The 20,400-nt window shown below is 37.1% G+C and overlaps 1 protein-coding gene across 4 annotated transcripts in view; it reads right to left on the reverse strand.

The window, feature by feature from the left end:
- LOC309862951 (bifunctional heparan sulfate N-deacetylase/N-sulfotransferase 3) overlaps window positions 1-20,400 on the reverse strand; it is a 177,887-nt gene that overhangs the window by 111,739 nt on the left and 45,748 nt on the right. For all 4 annotated transcript variants that reach the window (XM_082727397.1, XM_082727394.1, XM_082727395.1 and 1 more), the window contains exons 3-4: window positions 10,798-10,885; window positions 3,058-3,212 (exon numbers count right to left, since the gene is read on the reverse strand). In XM_082727397.1, the coding sequence (XP_082583523.1) occupies window positions 3,058-3,212; window positions 10,798-10,885 (243 nt within the window). The remainder of the gene's footprint in view (window positions 1-3,057; window positions 3,213-10,797; window positions 10,886-20,400) is intronic.

A 20,400-nucleotide genomic window follows, 5' to 3' on the forward strand; every position in this document is an offset into this window, starting at 1 on the left:
AATAAAAAAAAAAAGTGTATGAATCACATGAATGTCCCATCACTATAACATGTGTATTTAAACGGTTTTCTTCTCATTTCCATTGCCTCTGTGGCTTGAATCTTCATTACCTAATCCCCACATTATGGTCTCCTCATCCTCACCACACTTCAGTTCTTCCTGACATGTACATCTTATCCTTATTTCAGGTATATCTAAATCCTATTGCCATAAGTGCATTTTCCTGACCACTCCCAGTGACACTTATTTATCTGAACGGTGGGATTTTACATCTGTACAGTTTGGCACTAGGTCATGGAATATCTCATTTTGTTGGAGGATTGTTTTATGTGCATATTTTGCCTTCCTGGTATAGCAAAAATCTCCTTCTGGATAGGGAGCCATGTCTTATGAGTTCTGACTAAACTGTCATGTAGGTAAGTCTTGTGAATGTCTTGTGAAGTTTCTCTTTTTAAAAATTTTTAAAATTCTTTATTTAAACCCAATTTAGTTAACATAAACTGCATTCTTACTTTGAGGGATAGAGTTTAGTGATTCATCAGTTGCATACAACACCCAGTGCTCATGAAATCAAGTGCCCTCCTTAATGCCCATTACTCAGCCATTCCTTCCTCCACCCACCTCCCCTCCAACAACCCTCAGTTTGTTTCCTAGAGTTCAGCATCCCTTAGGGTTTACCTCCCTTTTTATTTCCATCTTATTTTATTTTCCCTTCCTTTCCCCTCTGTTTTGCTTCTTAGATGCCACATGAGTGAAATCATAGTATTTGTCTTCCCCTGATTTATTTTGCTTAGCATAATACTCTGTAGCTCCATCCATGTCACTAGAAATGGCAAGATCTCATTCTTTTTGATGGTCTGAGTAATATTTCAGTGTGTGTGTGTGTGTGTGTGTGTGTGTGCGTGTGTGTGTCTGTGAAGAAGTGATATGTATACCACCTCTTCTTTGATCATTCATCTGTCAATGGACGTCTTGGTCTTTCCATATTTTGGCTATTGTGGACATTGCTGCTATAACCTTCCACTCTTCTCTTCTGCTCCTCCTCTTCTGGGACCCCTATTACCTAGGTACTGTTTCACTTTATGGGATCACTTGAGTTCTCTAAGTCTCCCTTTGTGATCCAGTACTTTTCTTTCTTCTTTTCAGCTTTCTTCGTTTCCATCATTTTATCTTCTATATCACTGACTTGCTCTTCTGCCTCATTCTTCCTTGGTTTATATACTCCATTTGGGACTGCATCTCGATAATAGCATGTTTAATTTTGGCCTGACTGGATTTTAGTTCTTTTATTTCTACAGTAAAGGATTCTCTAGAATTTTCTCTGCTTTTTTCAAGCCCAGCCAGTATCTTTATATTCATTTTTTTAAAGTCAAGTTCAGACATTTTACTTATATCCATATTGATTAAATCCCTTGCAGTAAGCATTACTGCCTGTTCTTTTTTTGGGGGGGTGGTGAATTTCTCCATCTCATCCTTTTTTCCAGATAAGATTATAAGAAAGAGAAAAAAAAAATCCAATAACAACAATAGGAAAAAACCCCGGAAACAAAACAAAACAAGAAAAAAACAAAAACAACAACCAGGAAACATAACAAAGTAAAGAACTAGAGTAGGTGTGATTTGGTCTGCTTGTTAAAAGAAATGAGATCCCAAAATAAGAAAGAAAGAAGAAGTTATATATATATTTATATATACAAAAATAAAATAAAGTACAATGAAAGGAAACAAATATATATAACACATATATAAAAATTAAAATTAAAAAGAATAAAAAAATGAATTGAAAAAATAATAACTGAAAAATAACACTGAAAGACTAAAGAATTGAAAAACAACAACAAAGGCTATATACTGTTTTCCCCAAGAGCTGAAGTTTTGCAGCCCTCTATGATCAGTAAACTTGTGTGAGCCGGTTGTTCCTGCTGGTCTTCTGGGGGCGGGGCCTGTTGCACTGATTCTCAGGTGTACTTGCCCTGTTGCACATGTGCCTCTGTTGCCAGGAGGCTGGACTGTAAGCAGCTCCAAATTCCACTATGACCCTGTTTTGTTACCTGAGGGCTTTCAGCACTGATGGGTAGAATGAATATGGCAGTGTCCAGCTCTCTAGCCCGGGAGCTGAAAATTTGCAACCCTCCTTTCACTGAGCCTTCACAGAAAAGTGATCAATCACTCTTCTCTCCCTGATCCCTGTCTCAACTCTGTTCACCCAGCCTGTGACCGAGCATTTTTATCTCAGGCACATGACTGAGTTTCAAAACTCCAAATTTTATAGACTCCTGTAGTGTGGACCTGTGCTGTTCCTCCCGGGGAGGGAGGGGTGTTGGCATGCATCTGCCTTTTGCTGGACTGCTGCTAGGAAAGTGGTCACATGACTGCACAGTGGTTTGCAGTTTATGGCAACACTGAGCAGAGAGCTTGCATCTAGACTCACTGTTCTCAGTTGCTTCCCCACTCCTGTTCCTGGGAACTCTGCAGGACCCAGGCACCCCCATTCTTCCGGTGACCCCAGGGTTCCTGAGACCACGCTGTCACACCACGATTCCAGCCCGCTTCCCCACCTGAGCACCTTTATGCCCAGGACATGCCCCACTGTAGCAGATCCTAAAAGTTTTGCTTTTGTGCTCCGCTGCTTACCATACCTTGCGGTAGCCTCCTTAAGTACCCTCCCTCCCCTCCGCCATATTGTCAGATGTAAAGCCCCATATTCAAGTCTCTGCACCTCCTATTTTCCATGAAGTGGTCACCTTTCTACTCATACGACTGCAGCATTTCTTTTCTCAGATGTCTCCAATTGATTTTGCAGGTATTCAGAATGATTTGATAATGATCCAACTGTATTAATTCAAGGGACCAGACAGACCTAGGAACCCCTACTTTTCACCATCCTAACTCCACTCTTGTAAAATTTTTCTTAAATTAGACCCTCAACGCCTTAGGCATAGTATTGAGCATCCAATACAAATTCAAAAGTCACATCCTTGAAAGGCTCCAATACCAAGTTTTTCTAATGCCAGTGTACACTACAGTTCAATGTAATATTCAAAGTGAGTTACTTACTAAAGCAAATTTTTTGTTGAGAATCATCTGCTCCACCAAAGATGACTCATTATGAAAGAGGTGAGGTTGCATATGGCTCCACATATGAGGAAACCACCAAAACTCATCCACAGACCCCAGAAGATGGTCATCTCCTTCATCTTCCTCTTCAGTTCCTTCAGGGGAAAAGGATTGTTCAGTTAATTTTAGTTACAACGATTGCCCATCACGCCCATGTATGTATTTAGAAGACTCCATTTATTTATACTTTCTTTGATACACAGAAGGCTTTAAACATGAAATGTAACAAAGAAAAACCTGTTCCTCAGAGAACAGCCAAAGACTGTGACAAAACTCTTTTAAAAAATTTTCAACATGAGCCATAGGTATAGAATTACTGCAAAATGGAAATATGCAACCATTCCCAAGGACATTAGAACTCGTTCAGTGTCTGTATAATCTGTAGTTTAGAGAAGATGGGGGGATAAGTAGGAAATGGAATCAAGAGAATGTGTATAAAGAAATGAGTGGCAGAGCTCCAGCAGTAGGTCATTCTGGCATGGGTTGTGACACCAAAGTCACAATAAAGTAATTCCATAGTTTATTTGGGTTCCTCATTAGCTCTGAGAAGAAGCTACTCAGTAGTTAGTGAAAACCAAGGCATAAATAAGGAGGAAAAAAGGAAATGTAGGAATTGGTTTTTGGAAGATTAGAGAAAATTGAAGGGAGGAGAGGAGAAAGGATGAAAGTAAAGGAAAGAGGCTGAGATGTGGTTAAGTCGGAGTAAAGCAAGCCACGCTGCTCCTTAGCGCTACTCGGGTTTCTCATGATTGTCCTTTCTCTCAAGTTCCAGAAGCAGACTTTCTGTCAAGAAACTCCTGTTTCCTTTAGAGTCAACCCTGTTGTCATTCTTTTGGTTTTTCCTTTTTGGGCACATTTTATTTCCTCTGTTCTCCCTGCAGTTTAGGTGAATGGGTGAGAAATTCCTCAATTTTAATTGTGGGGGGATAGGACTCCCTCGGTTGGTTTCTTTACCAGAGCCTGGAATGAGAGCCGCAGAGGTTGCCTCACTACTATCCAGGCGTATCATAAGATGATATTAATCTCCACAAAATTACACAACCACACTTAAATTTCAGCCACAACACTGAACCTAACAAGCTGCTAGGATATAGAATAGTAGGTTCTTCCAATGATGTTCCCTCTACGTGGAGAAAATGCTCTCTTGTATTTTCAAAAATTTCATTTTTCTGATATGACTGGTTTCAGTAGTGCCCTATGGGCTAAAAAGGGAGGGCAGACTGCTCTCCTGGCCCAGCAGCAGTGCCTGCTACTACTGCTCTTCTCTTCATTTTTCCAAGGGAAGGAAGGCAGAGCCCACTGGAAGGAAAAGAATCAGATCCTCTGATTTACTGGGCAGTGAAAGGGACTTACCAAAGATAGAGGCATAGCACGAGGCTGCACAGTCCTCATTTATATAGGGACAACAAGGATTAGTAATGTAGAATGAGTAGAATGACATAATTCTTCAACAAGGACAGACTTTAATTTCACTTTTATATGGCTAAATACTCAGCTGATATGAAGAAACTTTTTTCCTTATATATAAAGAGCACCTTTAAACTTAATCTATTATAGTTCCCTAATTTTTTCCTCTTCATCACACATTCATGTCACCAAAATGTAGTGGAACAAGGAGAGCCTTTAGAGTTAGAAGTTTTCAGTTTATTTGTAGCTTCCACCATCACATTTAAATTGTGTGATTGTGGGCAAGTCACATAACCCCTTTAATGTCTGTATTTATGCAGGTAAACAATGGATAGCAATACCTATTTTATTCTTTTGGGGAAGGAAGTGGCACTATAATCCTGACATGTATTAGGCAATCTAAAGTGCCTTTTTCCTTTCATTTTATGTTTCTTACCCTTGTTCTCCTTATGTCTTTTGAGGGCCTACTTGTGTTTTATTTTTTCCACGATGATACTGCATGATGTGTGGGGGAAGATCTCCCTTGGGTGTTATGTGGCAGATGGGACACTGCTCAAGAACTGACCATGCCATCATATTAACTGACTGACCTGATTAGTGAGTCACCGGCAAAAGCATTCTTGGGGCTTCTGAGTGATTATTTTACAGTTCAGGGGAAATGTCTAGAGAGGAATCCAAGGGAATATGAATATATGGATTCAGGATTTAGAGTCTCTCATGACCCCAATCATTACAGGGTCTTCTTGGATCCTGCTACCTTTTAGGTGATAAATATGGTGGTGGCCATGGTGAAGAAGCATTTGTTACATTGACTGGTGTTGTTTAAATATGTGTTTTTTTGACATAAGGATGATGTCATTTAGTCATCATTAGTCATTAAACATCTCTACTTACATCCAAGAGACTGTCCTCTTTCTTAACATTTTGTATGTCCTCAGGACACCATATTAGTTAAGATTACCATTGGTTACTTATGGCAGTTTTACTTTCCATTACTGAAAAGAAGCACAAGTCTCTGGGGTTTCCCAGTAATCAATGCATTCCTGACTTCCACCTCCTCTGGATAAAGTGAATGTGGGTAGAGTGAGATGAGATTTCCTAGATTATGAAAACTCATCCCGCTACTGTTTTGAATCTCTATCCCCTATCCCCTGTAACTCCTATCTTTCCCTGCAACTTTCTTCTCATCTCTCCTTTGTGCATTTTTCTAGCTGGACTTTATCCATAGTTTCCTTATCAGGACAGTGGAAAGGTAGCTTTGGAAGGAGAGCTCAGGCATTTGTTGTCCTTTCCTGAATATCATGGTGCCATCTGTTAATAAAATAGTCATACATTTGAATCATGCAGAAATTAGACAAATGATGTCTGCCCTTTGATAGATTTATATAAATTTATAGTGGGCATAAATGTATGCCTTTCCCTTTTTCCTTTATAACTCTGATATGATTTCATTTAATCCTACTTTGGGGATGTTTTACATGAGAATTAATTATATTGAGAACGAGTATCTATTGCTTATTACTTTAAACAGTATGATAAAAAGCACTTGAAACATAGCTGTGGTTGGATGTCCTGGATGCTTGCCACCCCATGATCGCCTAATTTTGCCCACCTTTGTTAGAGATGGAGGAGGAGAGAACCAGAAATCAAATTCCTCAATTTTAAGTGTCATTTTTTAAGGTGTTAGAAAACTATGCTGAAATCTTAGAGTTATTGCAAATTATTATTTTATTATGCATCTATTTAAATAACTTATGTCTCATCAGTATCTTCTGTTTTTCCTACTTTGATATTCAAAATTGTCATTGATTGAGACTCTACCTTTTGTCAAGCATTGTGTTAACTGTTTTATAAGCATCGTCTCATTTAATGCTCACTAAAACCTTGTGAGATAAGGGCCACTGCTAACTCTATTCTTCAAATAAGGAAACTGGTATTTGGAAAGGTAAAATAATTTGTCCCACATCACTGACAAGGTTGGGACAGAACCTGGTGTCTTACTGGGAATTTTTCTTCTGAGTTGTAGGAGGTGCCCAAGTAAGGAAAGAGAGAAATCTTTCAGAAACAACAAGGAAAGGCAGCAACTGGCTACAGTCATTCTTTAGCATTCAGCATTGGACAAAAAACTGAGTTGCCAGGAGTATTTTTGTATTTTTCTATTATGTTTGGGAAAGAAAGCTTTTAATTATTCTTAGTTTTTGCAGTGATTTTCTTTCACAATAAAACATGGTCAAATTTTATTCTCTGACTTATAAATTCTAACCCAAATTAAACAACTCCAAATTTAGGGCCCTTAACTATCATGAATTGACCAAATTTGGAATTTAGAAAATAAGATCATCATTTACTTCAATATAACATTACTCTTCACATTGGTAATTAATTCTTTGGTACAGTTAGAATTTACCAAAATTGTTGGTTCTCCAAGGTTTGGGGAAATACACAAACCTAAAGAACGTATAGATAAAGAGAAGGAACGCTTTGCCATTCAGCTTCCTTTATCTAGGATTCCCAGATAAGCAATAAAAATCCAGTTTATCCAATGCATAAGACTTGGGCTCTGCCTGACCTAACGTTGAAACTATTTTTGACACTTAACTAGTTATATGATCTTGGGCCCCTCTAAATTTCTACTTAGAAAGCAAGGGAATATACTCTTTAACTCCTAGGCTTCATTGAAAAGGTACATGAAAAGTGCTTAGCTAAGTACCTACAATACAGTGTTGCTCACTAAAAGGGAACTATGATTTTATTTCCTTCATCTCTTATGTTTCTGCCCAAACCCTTCAAGAACTAAAATAGACCAAACAAGATGGAAACCCTCTCCTGAAAGAAAGTCTTACTGTGATGATAGTGCTGTTTTTCTCCTTCCCTTCAAGATTGAATAAGATAGAATTTTTAATAGGAGAAGGAATTGCTCATTTAGAAAGAAGACAATGTAATTCAATTAAACATTATAATTTCTAATTTTTGAAAGATTCAGAGTATTAAATTTTACATCTTTTCCCACTAAAAAGTGATTGCATTGATTTTAGATAACCCTAGCTAAGTTTTTGTGGAAGCTTTCATATCATACACAGATAATAAGATTTGTTTAAGCCTTGGCCTTAGCTTTATTCTGTGTTCTGCTTTCCTTGGCTTAGGTAGTAGACATCCTTACTGTGAGCTGTGGGAAGTGTCCAAGTAAGGAAAAAGGACAGATCTTTCAGAAACGAAAAGGAAGGAGAACAATTGGCTAGAGTCACTCTTTAGCATTCAGCATTGGCCATAAAATAAGTTGCCAGAAGTGTTTTCTCCTATTTCTATTATGTCTTTCTTTAAAGTTTTTCTTTCTTTCTTTCTTTTTTTTAAAGATTTTATTTATTTGAGAGAGAGAGACAGAGAGAGTGACAGAGATAGTGAGACAAAGCAGGAAGAGGGAGGAGAGGGAGAAGCAGACTCCCCACTCCTCCCAACGTGAGGCTTGATCATAGGACCCTGGGATCATGACCTGAGCCGAAGGCAAACGCTTCAGGGACTGAGCCACCCAGGGGCCCGAGAAAGAACATTTCTAATTACTCTAAATATTTAGAGTGATTTTCTTTCACAGCACAACATTGTCAAATTTTGTTCTCTGAAAAATACTAATAGTTAAAATAAAAATGATTTTATTTTCGCTCATTTGTTCATTAATTCATTTTCAGTAGCCACTGTCCTAGTTGCTGGTGTTACAGTAGTGAAGCCTTCATGGAGTGTTCATTTTAGTAAGGGAAGAGAGACAACAGAAAAATAAAGACAAAGTGCATTCAACACCCATTTATGATAAAACTCTTAACCATCTAGGAATAGAAGGGAGCTTCTTTAAGTGAACAAAGAGGGTCTAGGGGCACCTAGGTGGCTCGGTGGTGAAGTGTCTGCGTTTGGCTCAGTTCGTGATCTCCAGGTCCTGAGATCAAGCCCGAGTTGGGCTCCCTGCATCTCCTCTCACTCTGCCCCTTCCCCCTGCTCATGTTCTCTCTCTCTCAAATAAATAAATAAAGTCTTTTTTTTTTTTTTTTAAAGGGTGTTTACAAAATAGTCTCTTGAAAGGATTCCCCTTGAGAATGGGAAAAAATCTACTGAGAGATTTCCCCTGAGGTCAGTAATAAGACAGGAGTGTTATCATCACCACTTCTATTTACTTTTGTACTGGAGATATAAGTCAGTGCAATAGGTAAGGAAAAAACAATTTGTAAGGCTCAGAAAGGAGGAGGGACAATTTTTAAAATCCAAAAATGACACGATGTATAGGTAGGAAATCCAAAAAGTGTCTACAAATGATAGAAATAGTAAGTGAACATAGCAGAGTTGTTAGATGCAAGATCAGTACACAAAATCAGTTGTATTTTCACATATCATCAACAAAGAAATGGAAAATGAAATAAAAACAAGACACCATCTGCTACTGCATCAAAGAGCCCCTCCAAAGAATAAATATAAAACCAGTAAAGTTTTATTATGTATAATTAAAAATGACCTAAATGTGTTCAAGGATTGGAAGACTCAGTATTTAGGATGGCATTTCTCCCTCAAGTCAATAGATTTAATGCAATCTTAATCAAAATTCTAGCAGATTTCTTTGTGGATACTGGTAAACTGGTTGTAAAATTTATATGAAAATGCAAAGGGCCAAGAATTTCTAAGGCAATCTTGAAGAAGATGAACACAATTGGAGAATTTACACCGGTAGATACTAATATTAGTTATAAAGTTCCTGTAAATAAGAGTGTGATGTGGCATGGATCCAATGAGCAGGAGAGTCTAGAGTCCTCATATATGGTTATATATGACAGCTATGACACTATGGTGCAATGGGAAAAGGAAGGTCACTTCAGTACTTGGTGTCAGTTAGAGAACTTTGTGGAAAAAGAGGGTATCTTGACCTCTGTCTCACACATACACAAAAATCCATTCCGGGTGGATTTCAGATTTATAAGTTTTAAGAAAGTAGGAACATATTTTTATGATCTTATAGTATGCAAAGATGTCTCCGAAAAGATACAAAAAGTTGACCACTAAAGGAACAAAAAGATGAACTGGACTACGTGAAGTATTTTTGGTCACCAAAAAACACTATTAGAAGTGTGAAAAAACAACCCATACAATAGAAGAAAGTATTTGGAACACATATAATTGACAAAAGGCTCATTAAGAACATGTAAAGGAAAAAAAAGAAGAAAGAATATATAAATAATTTCCACAAATCGATAAGTAAAAGCATACAATGCTATAGAAAAAAATCTCAGATAGTTCACAAAAGAAGATATCCAAATAGCCCATAAATATATGAAACATGTTCAGTTTTACTGCTCATAGAGAAAAGTTCCTTAAACATAACATATCTCTACAAGGTCACCAAAAAGGCTAAAATTAAAAAGACAAATAATATCAAATATTAGTGGGAATGTAGAATAACAGGAAAACTCATATACTGTTGAGAATGTAAATTGATAGAACCATTTTTGAAAAACTGTCATTTTCCTACTAAAGTTGGCCATAAGTGTGTTATATAACCAAAAATTTTACATCTAGTTGACAGTCAACAGAAAAGAGTAGTTATGTTCTCTGAAGGATGGTACAAAAATGTTCTTAACATGATTATTAAAAAAAAAGAAAAAAGCTGAAGACTAGAAAAAAACTCAACCATCTACATTGGAAAGGAGCAGAATAAAGAAATTTTGGTATACTCCCAACAATGGAATGCAACACAGTCATGAAAATGGAAGAAATACAGTAATATCTGTAAAACCAGCATAATGTTGAGTGAAACAAGGGGGCTACAGAAGAGTCCTTCCTGTATTATCCTTTTACACACATCTCAAAGCCATGAGAACTAGTTTGTGCTATTAGAAGTCAGGGTAGTGGATTTCTTTGAGGGAAGCTAGTGGCTGTGAGGAAGCACAAGGCGGTTTGTGGGGGGTGGGATTTGGTACCATTCTCTCTCTTGATGGGCATGCTGCTTTGTGAAAATTCACTGAGCACTACATTTAATACTTATGCACATTTATCTATGTAAATTACAGTTCAGTAGAAAAGGAAAGCTGTTAGGCCATTAGAGCATGGTGAATAAACTTTCAAACCATCCACATTTTGTAAATGTTAAAAAATGATATATTAAGTGGAATTGAATAATATGAAGAAAATAAAAATGGAGAGAGACATGGAATGTAAGAAGGTATGAAGAGAAGGAGGCACAATTTTTAAATAGAGTAGTCAGAGAGGCCTTATGAGAATAATTAACTTCCGTTTTCTTACCTGTATGGTAAAATTTTCCTGAAAATCCCAGGTTGAATGTAAAATTTGTGATTTGTGCACGCAAAAGATTCTGAGTGTCAAGCAGGGCCTGAAATACACAGTTTAAAAAAAACCCACATTATCCGGTTAGAGAATGGTTTTGAGAAGTTTTAAAAGATACCTTCCTTTTGCACTCAAGAGTAAAACTAGTCTTTTATACATGAGAGAAAATGATGGAAAGTAGTGTCTTTACCATTTTACAACTAGAGAGATGCTTTCCAGATTGTGTAAACATATACATATATTTATCCTTTAGCTTGCAATAAATCAGCAAAAAGTGTCAGCTAGAAAAAGGAAGTTACATGAAAAGTTTATTCTGCCTATATTAAAGGAACTATTATCTAGTACATAAAATACATCTCCTTTCACTTCTCAGGGACATAGATCACCAATTGTCAAAAGAAGGACACTCTTTAAGTGTAACTATATAAGAATGTATGTTGAAACAATCATTGTTACTTTTTGCATGTGTCTTTGCTCTTCAAAATCCAAGATTTTTCAATCTTTGAGTCTTAGATTCCCATGAGATAGTGATCGTTCTTCAAAAGAGGATATCACAATAAAGTAAATCTCCAATTTGGGTTTTCATTAAAAAACAAACAAAACCCCTACTTCTGATAGTGAAACTCTTAAAACAGGGTCATCTTATAAAGTATTTACCATGCTATGAATTCTAAATTTTAAAGAATTTTAAAGTCCATGCTATGGACTTCTTTTCTTCCTTCTCCTTCTTTTCTTTCTCATTCTCATTTAAATTCTTTTCTTTCTCATTCTCATTTAAATTCTTATTCTCATATTCTTTCTCTCCCTGCCGTCCTCGCCACACAGACTATGGTATCTGAGTACTCACTTCAACTAGGCAGAAACACTAAAGGTTAGATTTGTAAAAGATTTAGTTAACACTTCTTTTACACATAGGAAAACTGAAGAGAGATGACTTGCCCATTTTCACAGATAAAATTAATGGTATATCGTAGATTGAGGATATAGATTGCTTGATTCCATATTAGGTACTCTTTCCCCCCCTTTCCATAGTATATCTGGGCCCACAATAAGATCTTTTTCTTTTTTAAAGTAGCATGGCTGACACCTGGAAGCCTTGCCCGTTCAGGTTTAAGGTTTCAATCTTTTTTTGGCAATATAAATAGATATACCTTTTATTCAGAGATTACCCCATGATTGATTGTATGCCTTATCTGTGCATATATGTGATTCTTCTTATTGTGTAAAAATAGAGGAGGAGGACTTTTGAATCTCAAATTTAAGTTCATCTGACCAATAACAAGTTTTTGAAATTCAGGTATCTAAATCTTTTTATATCACTACTCTGTCTACTTGAACTACTTCCTTTGATTGCTCAACTGAACTGGGAAATATGTGGGGCCCAAGGGCACTCAAAGATGGAAGACAGGTCTGTTTGTGGATTTCCATGCCTAAGTACTGAAGCAACAGTGTTAACAATGGCAATGGCATTGGCAATGGCAATTTTCATTAAATTCTGGCATCACAAAGCCTGGACATGGGTTGGGCAGGGGAAGAAGAATTTGGCCAGTTTATCAGTGACAGAGTAACTAGTGGGACCCAGAATCCTATTGCGTGAAGGGGTGGGGAGTGATGTAAGGTGTGAGCCTTTCTCTTTCTCTCCTAATGGAAGGAACATAAGGTATGGAGTAGGAAGGTATGGATTGAAGTGCCAGTTCTGGGACTTAGAGAAAAGGCATTTAAGACTTGGGAGTCAGATTGCTTCAGCTGGAATTCTGGATCTGCTTCTTCTTCTTCTTCTTTTTTAAATTAAATTAAATTTAATTTAATTTAACTTAATTTTTTCAGTGATCCAAAATTTATTGTCTATGCAGCACACCCAGTGTTCCATGCAGTAAGTGCCTTCCACATACCCACCACCAGGCTCACCCAACCCTCCACGACCCCCTCCAAAACACTCAGTTTTTCTCTCACAGTCCACAGTTTTTCATTGTTTGTCTCCCCCTCCGATTTTGCCTCTATTCAGAATTGGGCATGTTATTAAAGTTTTCAAACCTCAGATGCATCACATGTAAAGTAGGGATAATAATAATTATCTCATTCCCTCTCTCTTTCTCTCTGCCTGCCTCTCTGCCTACTTGTGATCTCTCTCTCTCTGTCAAATAAATAAATAAAATCTTTTAAAAAATAATAATTATCTCAGAGCACTGTTTTGAGGGTGACATACTTTTATGCTCTTGGCACAGTGACTGGCACATATTAGGTGCCCGACAATTATTAGTTGCTGCTCCTCTATTATGGCTGCTGCTACTATTGCTATTATTAATATGGTGGTTGTTATTGGCAGTGATGTCAGATGATTCGTATTTTCTGAACTGTTCCCTTCATTTATTGGAGTGGAGACAATGATCTAACTCCTAGAGTTGTGATGAGGATTATAAAAGAGGTAATATATGAGAGGACTTAATAAGCATTTTAAAAAAGTGGCATAAATATTAGGTGTTGATATAGTTATCAACAGTCATAATATATACGTATATATATTTTTAAAGATTTATTTATTTGAGAGATAGAGAGAGCATGAGCGGCGGCAGAGGGAGGAGAGTGCGAGTACACAGGTGCATATTAGTGGGGGAGGAGCAGAGGGAGAAAATCTCAAGTAGGACCCCCCCCCCCCCCCGCCCCAGAGCATGAAGCCTGGTGCGGGGCTGATCTCAGGGTCCTGAGACCATGACCTGAGCCAAAATCAAGAATCAGATGCCTAACTGACTGAGCCACCCAGGTGCCCCTTATATATGTATATATTATATATTACTGATAATTATATCATCTATCTCATTTACTTAAAGTTCTTTTTCTCATTTTATTTGCCTTCAGTCTCCTCCAGCCTTTCTCCCTGCTTCTTCTTTTTCACTTCTTCTCCCCAGTTGAAGATTCTAGCTGGCTCTTCCTTCCCTTTTGATTTTATCTTCTTTATCCATCTTACTTATTTCATGTGTTCATTCTACTTACTTAATGGTTAAAATATGGATTTGAAATCCATTTTAAAATAATTTCTTGTGTGTTCAGTGCTTTAAAGTTGGAAGTTTTTCTATCTCTTTGAAAAAAAAAATCCCCAACTAAACTTGAACTTGAACTTTCTGCTTTGTGACTTTTGATTGCCTTTTAAAACTTAAAATACTTGACAAGAAAACAAAAGAAAACAAAACAAAACCAACAAGCCTATCCTGTTCTCTTAGGCCTTAGAAGCTAAATAATGTACCTGTGAACTAAACTCTAAATCAACTAAAATATGTTGATCTAAATTATTGAATTAGACCTGAGTATGCAGGTTTGAGTTGTCATGTTACATATTGATTTGACATTCTAGAAACAAACACACACATAAAAGATATTGAAGCAGATGGTAGATACTAACATTATGCCTATATATGGTGAAGAGGGAAATTTATTTCTAGATGATATTTTATATACTTAAGATAAGCAGTAATATTTCTTATCTTTTATATATATTTTTTACGAACCAGGTTTTGGGGGTATCTATGAGAACAACATTATATATTCATCCATTACTTCCATCTTTTCAAAATATGCTTTTGTGCTAGAAGCTAGACCACCCAGAAGTATTCTTAGAGGATACTCTTTTCATTAAACTCTTCATTGCTAGAATGATTTTATTCAACATTAGTCTTTTTAAAACTGAGATAGTCTATTATTACTATCAATAAAGTATTCAAAACTGATATAAATGATACTTTGCTTTACTCTTTATCTGTAACATGTCAAAAGTGGTGTGATAATATTTAAAAAATCTAATCATAATAAGCCAAATCAATGTTCTAATACCAAATTCAGAAAAACATATGCATTTTGCCCAAGCAAACCCTCTGTGATGTGCAGAGTACTTTGGTCATGGAGATGGGAAGGAATCACAACGACCTGGAGAGGTACCATCTAATGGTCTCCTCCAGGCCAAGAACCCTAAGAACATAGATAATCTACTGTCAGGAATGTCTGATTATTGAAAAATGGTACTTTTATTTTTAACTATTTCAAAACTTTTTATACAATAGCAAAGTAATTTATAATTCCATGCATCAGTAATTATCTTTTTTCTAAAGATTTTATTTATTTACTTGAGAGAGAGAGAGAGAGACGGAGTGAGAGAGAGCATGAAGGGGCTGGTCAGAGGGAGAAGCAGACTCCCATAGAGCTGGGATCCTGACTTGGGACTCCATCCGAGGACTCCAGGATCATGACCTGAGCCGAAGGCAGTCGCTTAACCAACTGAGTCACCCAGGCATCCGTCAGTAATTATTTTTAAAATAACATGTTACTTTTTCTAATTAAAAACTCAAAATCACTAAAAAATCCACCTCTCAGGATAAGTTAATATTATGATGGAATTCTTTCCCATTTTTACCAATAACTATCTAAATATATGCAGATCTATATAGGTATAGGCAAGTGAAATTAGAGCCATAAAGCAAAAGTTAGAACTATACCAATTATTTCTAAAAATACAGTTTCAAATTTTGCCCATTTATTTATTTATCTGTCTTTTAAATGTTTTGTTTGTTTATTTGAGAAACAGAGAGAGAAAGAGAAAGATACAAGCAGGGGCAGCAACACAGGGAGAGGGAGATGCAGACTCCCCATCGAGCAGGAAGCCTGATGCAGGGCTTGATTTCAGGACCCTGAGATCATGACCTGAGCTGAAGATGGATGCTTAACCAACTGAGCCACCCAGGCATTCCGCCTTTGTCTTTTAGTAGTATATTATGAGCTTTTTCCTGTCACACTAACCTCCCAAAACCAAATTTGTTAATGAGTGCAGAATACTGCATCAAATTGGTGCCCTACAATTTATTTAGTGATTTCATCTTACTCTTGTACATTTAGGTTGTTTGCATTTTTTGTGTAATATAAATACTGCTCTGTGTATCCATACATATTTATATAGCAATGAAGTAGCCATTTCTGCAAGAGGATAAGAATAATTCTACTCACTTTGGCAAACAAAACAATTTTTTAGCAAATTTGAAAATGAAAAGAGAGCATAACATCCACTTAAAATTATACAGATTAATAGATTTAATAAAATTAAATGGAGTTGACCTATGAATATAATTTAACATGAAAATTTGACTATTTCCAAAATGATTTTTTTCAAACCTTAAATCTGAATGCTCTCCTATAAACTTAGTTTTTTTTTAAATTTTTTATTTTTTATAAACATATATTTTTATCCCCAGGGGTACAGGTCTGTGAATCACCAGGTTTACACACTTCACAGCACTCACCAAAGCACATACCCTCCCCAATGTCCATAATCCTACCCCCTTCTCCCAAACCCCCTCCCCCCAGCAACCCTCAGTTTGTTTTGTGAGATTAAGAGTCACTTATGGTTTGTCTCCCTCCCAATCCCATCTTGTTTCATTTATTCTTCTCGTACCCACTTAAGCCCCCATGTTGCATCACCACTTAGTTTTTTGAGGATTTATTCCACAAAGCCAAAATCCCTTGCAGGCATTAAGAGATGCAGTTGAAGGCCAAGAAGATGTAATTTAAAGAAATTGAGCTCTAAGAACTGAGCAACATGGGAGCTTTTATGTATCATTGGGCTTTCTTCAACTTTCTTTAACAGAGGGAATATATCAATTAAAGTAAATAAATCAAAGACAAAATTTAAAAATAATTGCAAAAAAGTTTTATATGGAGATTCATGTTAGTATTCATCACATGTGTGACATTCTTTGAGGGCCCGTTTACTAATTTTGTGTTTCTTATCTGTGTTTCCCAGATGATATTTTGACCTGTTTTATCTTTTATAAGGTAACTAAAGGAGTTGGTGAGCCAAATTAAAGCTGGGGAAAACATTTTATTGCTGGTTGTGGTTTTTCAGCAGCAGGCAAAAATCGTGTTTCAGCGCAGAATTTTTAGTCAGTGTTTTCTTGATCAGTCAAATACTAGTTATAAACATATGTAATCTCCTAAAGTAAGTGAAAATGACTGGGCAGCTAATTGCGGGATCTTATATCTATCTCCTCACAGACGTGCACACTCTGGCATCATAGGCATTAACTTAAAAGATCATTATTCCCCCTTCAGACCGGATGCATGATTTATATAGTTGAAGTGACTTCTCACAGTCACAAAGTTAGTTAAGTGCTGAGGAAGTGATTCAAGCAAAGATTTTAGATTTCAAAGCCCGCTGCTTTTGTTGTCCACAGACACAACAAGAGTATTAAGGTTGAACACTGATACCAGTGATGCACAGAGCCATTGGTGACAAAATCCACTAGAAGGGAGGAAAAGGTGGTTTTCGTATCACTTTCACTCATTGGTTGCCACTCCTAGTTTCCCAAACACAAAGGTGTGAGGGGGATGGGAGGACTAGGTTGGTCAGTGAATAGTCAGCCCAACCAGGAATATATACCCGCCCACCCCCGGCGTTCATAGTGAAAAGCAGTCCCTCAGTCCACCTCGTGTGGAGTGGACTGCAGGGTGGTGAAGGGCTGAAATGCCATAGCTGGCACCTTGGTCTCCTCCTCACAGGTGCAGAACTAGGAAAGCTCTCTATATAATACCTGTTCCCAGATCAGGAAGATATGAAGCCTGCTGCAAACAGTTAACTGGGCATAACATTAGAGTGAAGCCATCTTGCATAATTAGAGGGAAGGCAGCTTTAGAGGAAAACAATGAACAATAAGGCCAGGGCCAACTATACTATTTGAGCTGCCTACCCAATGCCACTGGGGTGGGAAATCAGAAGGAAATACAGGCAGTTGGGTCAGCCAATGGAATATATCAGATTTGGCCACTTTTTGTAATAGTATTTAAACTCTCTTGATAAGAAATCTGTAGATCTAGAGCTGTACTACCTGACAGTAACATTCCTAATGGTAAAACAGCTTTTAGTTGTCTAAATTTAAAGTCTACACACAAAAAGGAAGAAACTATGTTCATCCCGCTAACTTAAAATATAAAGACCAAAGGAGCGCCTGGGTGGCTCAGTGGGTTGAAGCCTCTGCTTTCAGCTCAGGTCATGATCCCAGGGTCCTGGGATCAAGCCCCACATCAATTCAAGACCTTCCCTTCATAAACCACATTATTATCATTCTTAATAGCCTCCCAATTAGAATATTGTCAGAAAGTCATAGTAAATAATTCTGGTAGCTTGACTTGGCTTGAAGTCTTTGTCAAACGTTAGACTATTTCTATTTCTGGTGTCTTCTTGGCTGGCCTTTTCTCTCTTTCCATGTTTGGAGTCACCATCCTTTTTGCTATGACTGCTGTTCCAGAGAAGCTGGCCTGGTCTAAAAAACTCATTTTTCTCAATTTTAGTTACTTTTTGAGTTCTAGAATTGTACTTCAGCTTTAGGCTCAACTACCTGAAGTTCCAATTCAGAAGCATAGATTCATTTGTTTAGTCATTCAGCAAATTTTACAAGTTGCAGGCACTGACCAGTCTTCAGTGAATGAGGCAGACAAAGTCCCTGCTCTCATATTTCTTAAGTTCAGTGAGAGTAGACAACAATAAACAAGTATACAAAGGACACCTGGGTGGCTCAATTGGGTAGCATCTGCTTTTGGCTTAGGTCATGATCCTGGAATCCTGGGATTGATTCCCATATTGGGCTCCCTGCTCAGCAAGGAGTCTGCTTCTCCCTCTGCCCCTCCCCTTGCTCTTACTCTCTCTTTCTCTCTCTCCCTCTCTCTCTCTCTCTCTCAAATAAATAAAATCTTTTAAAAATAAATAAAATAAACACACATACAATATAGCAATATAATATGACAGATGCTGTGGAGAAAGTAATGTATGGCAAAGAAGATGAGAAAGTCTGGGCCTCAGGAGGTGGAGGTGTGTTGTTGCCAAATTTATAAGAATAGTCTGGAAAAGCCTCTCTGATAAGGTAATATTTGAGCAGAGACATAAAAGAAATGCAAATTGTAAAAATGAAATGATCTGGGAAAGACAGGCCTAACATTGAGAGCAAAGACCCAGAAGTAAGAACAATTCTGGAGTGTTTCCCTAACAATAAGAAGGTCTTTGGGCTGGACCTAAGTGCAAAGAATGAGTTGATGCCTAAAATTGTTTGACTTATTTCTAAGTCATTCAGTAATGGGATTTGACTAAACCATCTTCCAGAAAACTTATTTTAGACTATATTTTTATACATTGTTTACCACTTTAGAGAACAAAAAACTTTTCTCAGATAGCTCTTTTCTTCCTGAAACATCTTGTAACTGAGGGATGGATGTAAATTGATTATCCTAGCAACTAGCAAAGGGTCTGACACATAGTGCATACCCAGTGAATGTATACTTGATTAATGAGTTGATTAATTAACTCAACAGCACAATTTTTACTTTCAACTTTATTCTATTCAGTTTTTACTGAACATCAGTAAAATGGATTTAGTGCTGTGAAGGTTCAGAGGCTATGGTGGTGCACTCAGCCTTTTGCCTCCAACCTAATATGTATATATATTTAGTTTTTGTGTTGATTTGCACTTTTTCCATCTAATTCTTCCATTAAGTTCTTAGCATCTTTTCTTGTGGTCAGTTTCTGTAGGCTCACTTATCTGCTATATTTTTGGAATCCAGATGACAAAGTCTGTAGACCCATATGTAAAATAAAGTGATTCCAAATGAGAGCATGAAACCCTTTCTTTCTTTCTTTTTTTTTCTTTATAAAGAGAGAGAGATCACAAGTAGGCAGAGAGGCAGGCAGAGAGAAAGAGGGAAGCAGGCTCCCTGCTGAGCAGAGAGCCAGATGCAGGGCTCCATCCCAGGACCCTGAGACCATGACCTGAGCCGAAGGCAGAGGCTTAACCCACTGAGCCACCCAGGTGCCCCATGAAACCCTTTCTTAAAGAATGTTCAATAGCTCTAATACTCGATTCTGGGTAGCTGTTCTGATTTCCTAAGCATTTTTCTTATTTCTGCATTTACAGTTAGTTTCCAGCAGACTAAAGTTGCTAGGCAAAGTATACACTTGCATCTTTACTCCAGTTTTCATCAAAAAAAAAAAAAAAGTCATAAAGCATTTCAGTCCACTCCAAAAAGGATCCATAATCTGATTTAAAGCCACACTAAGAGGTTCTTCATTGAACAAAACTTGACTTTATTACCTGAAGCATCCAGAGCTCTGTCTGAGCCCCATTTATCCCTCACTGAAGCAAGAGCTACTAGTCAATGAATAGGTCAACAAAAAATCAAAGAAGAAATCAAAAAGTACATGAAAGCAAATGAAAATGAAAACACAGCAGTCCAAGCCTTTGGAATGTAGCAAAAGTAGTCATAAGAGGGAAATATATAGCAATACAGGTCTACCTTAAGAAGCAAGAAAAATCTCAAATAACCAACCTAACCATATACCTAAAGAAGATAGAAAAAATAAAAAAACAAATAAAGCCTAAAGCCAGCAGAAGGAAGGAAATAATATAGATTAGTACAGAAATAAATGACATAGATATTAAAAAAAAAGAACATATCAATGAAACCAGGAGCTCGTTCTTAGAAAAAAATTAATAAAATTTATAAACTTCTACCCAGACTCTACTCAGAAGAACAGAG

This window comes from Mustela nivalis (assembly GCF_964662115.1).
Source record: "Mustela nivalis genome assembly, chromosome: 4".
In the NCBI taxonomy this organism is placed as follows: Eukaryota; Metazoa; Chordata; class Mammalia; order Carnivora; family Mustelidae; genus Mustela; species Mustela nivalis.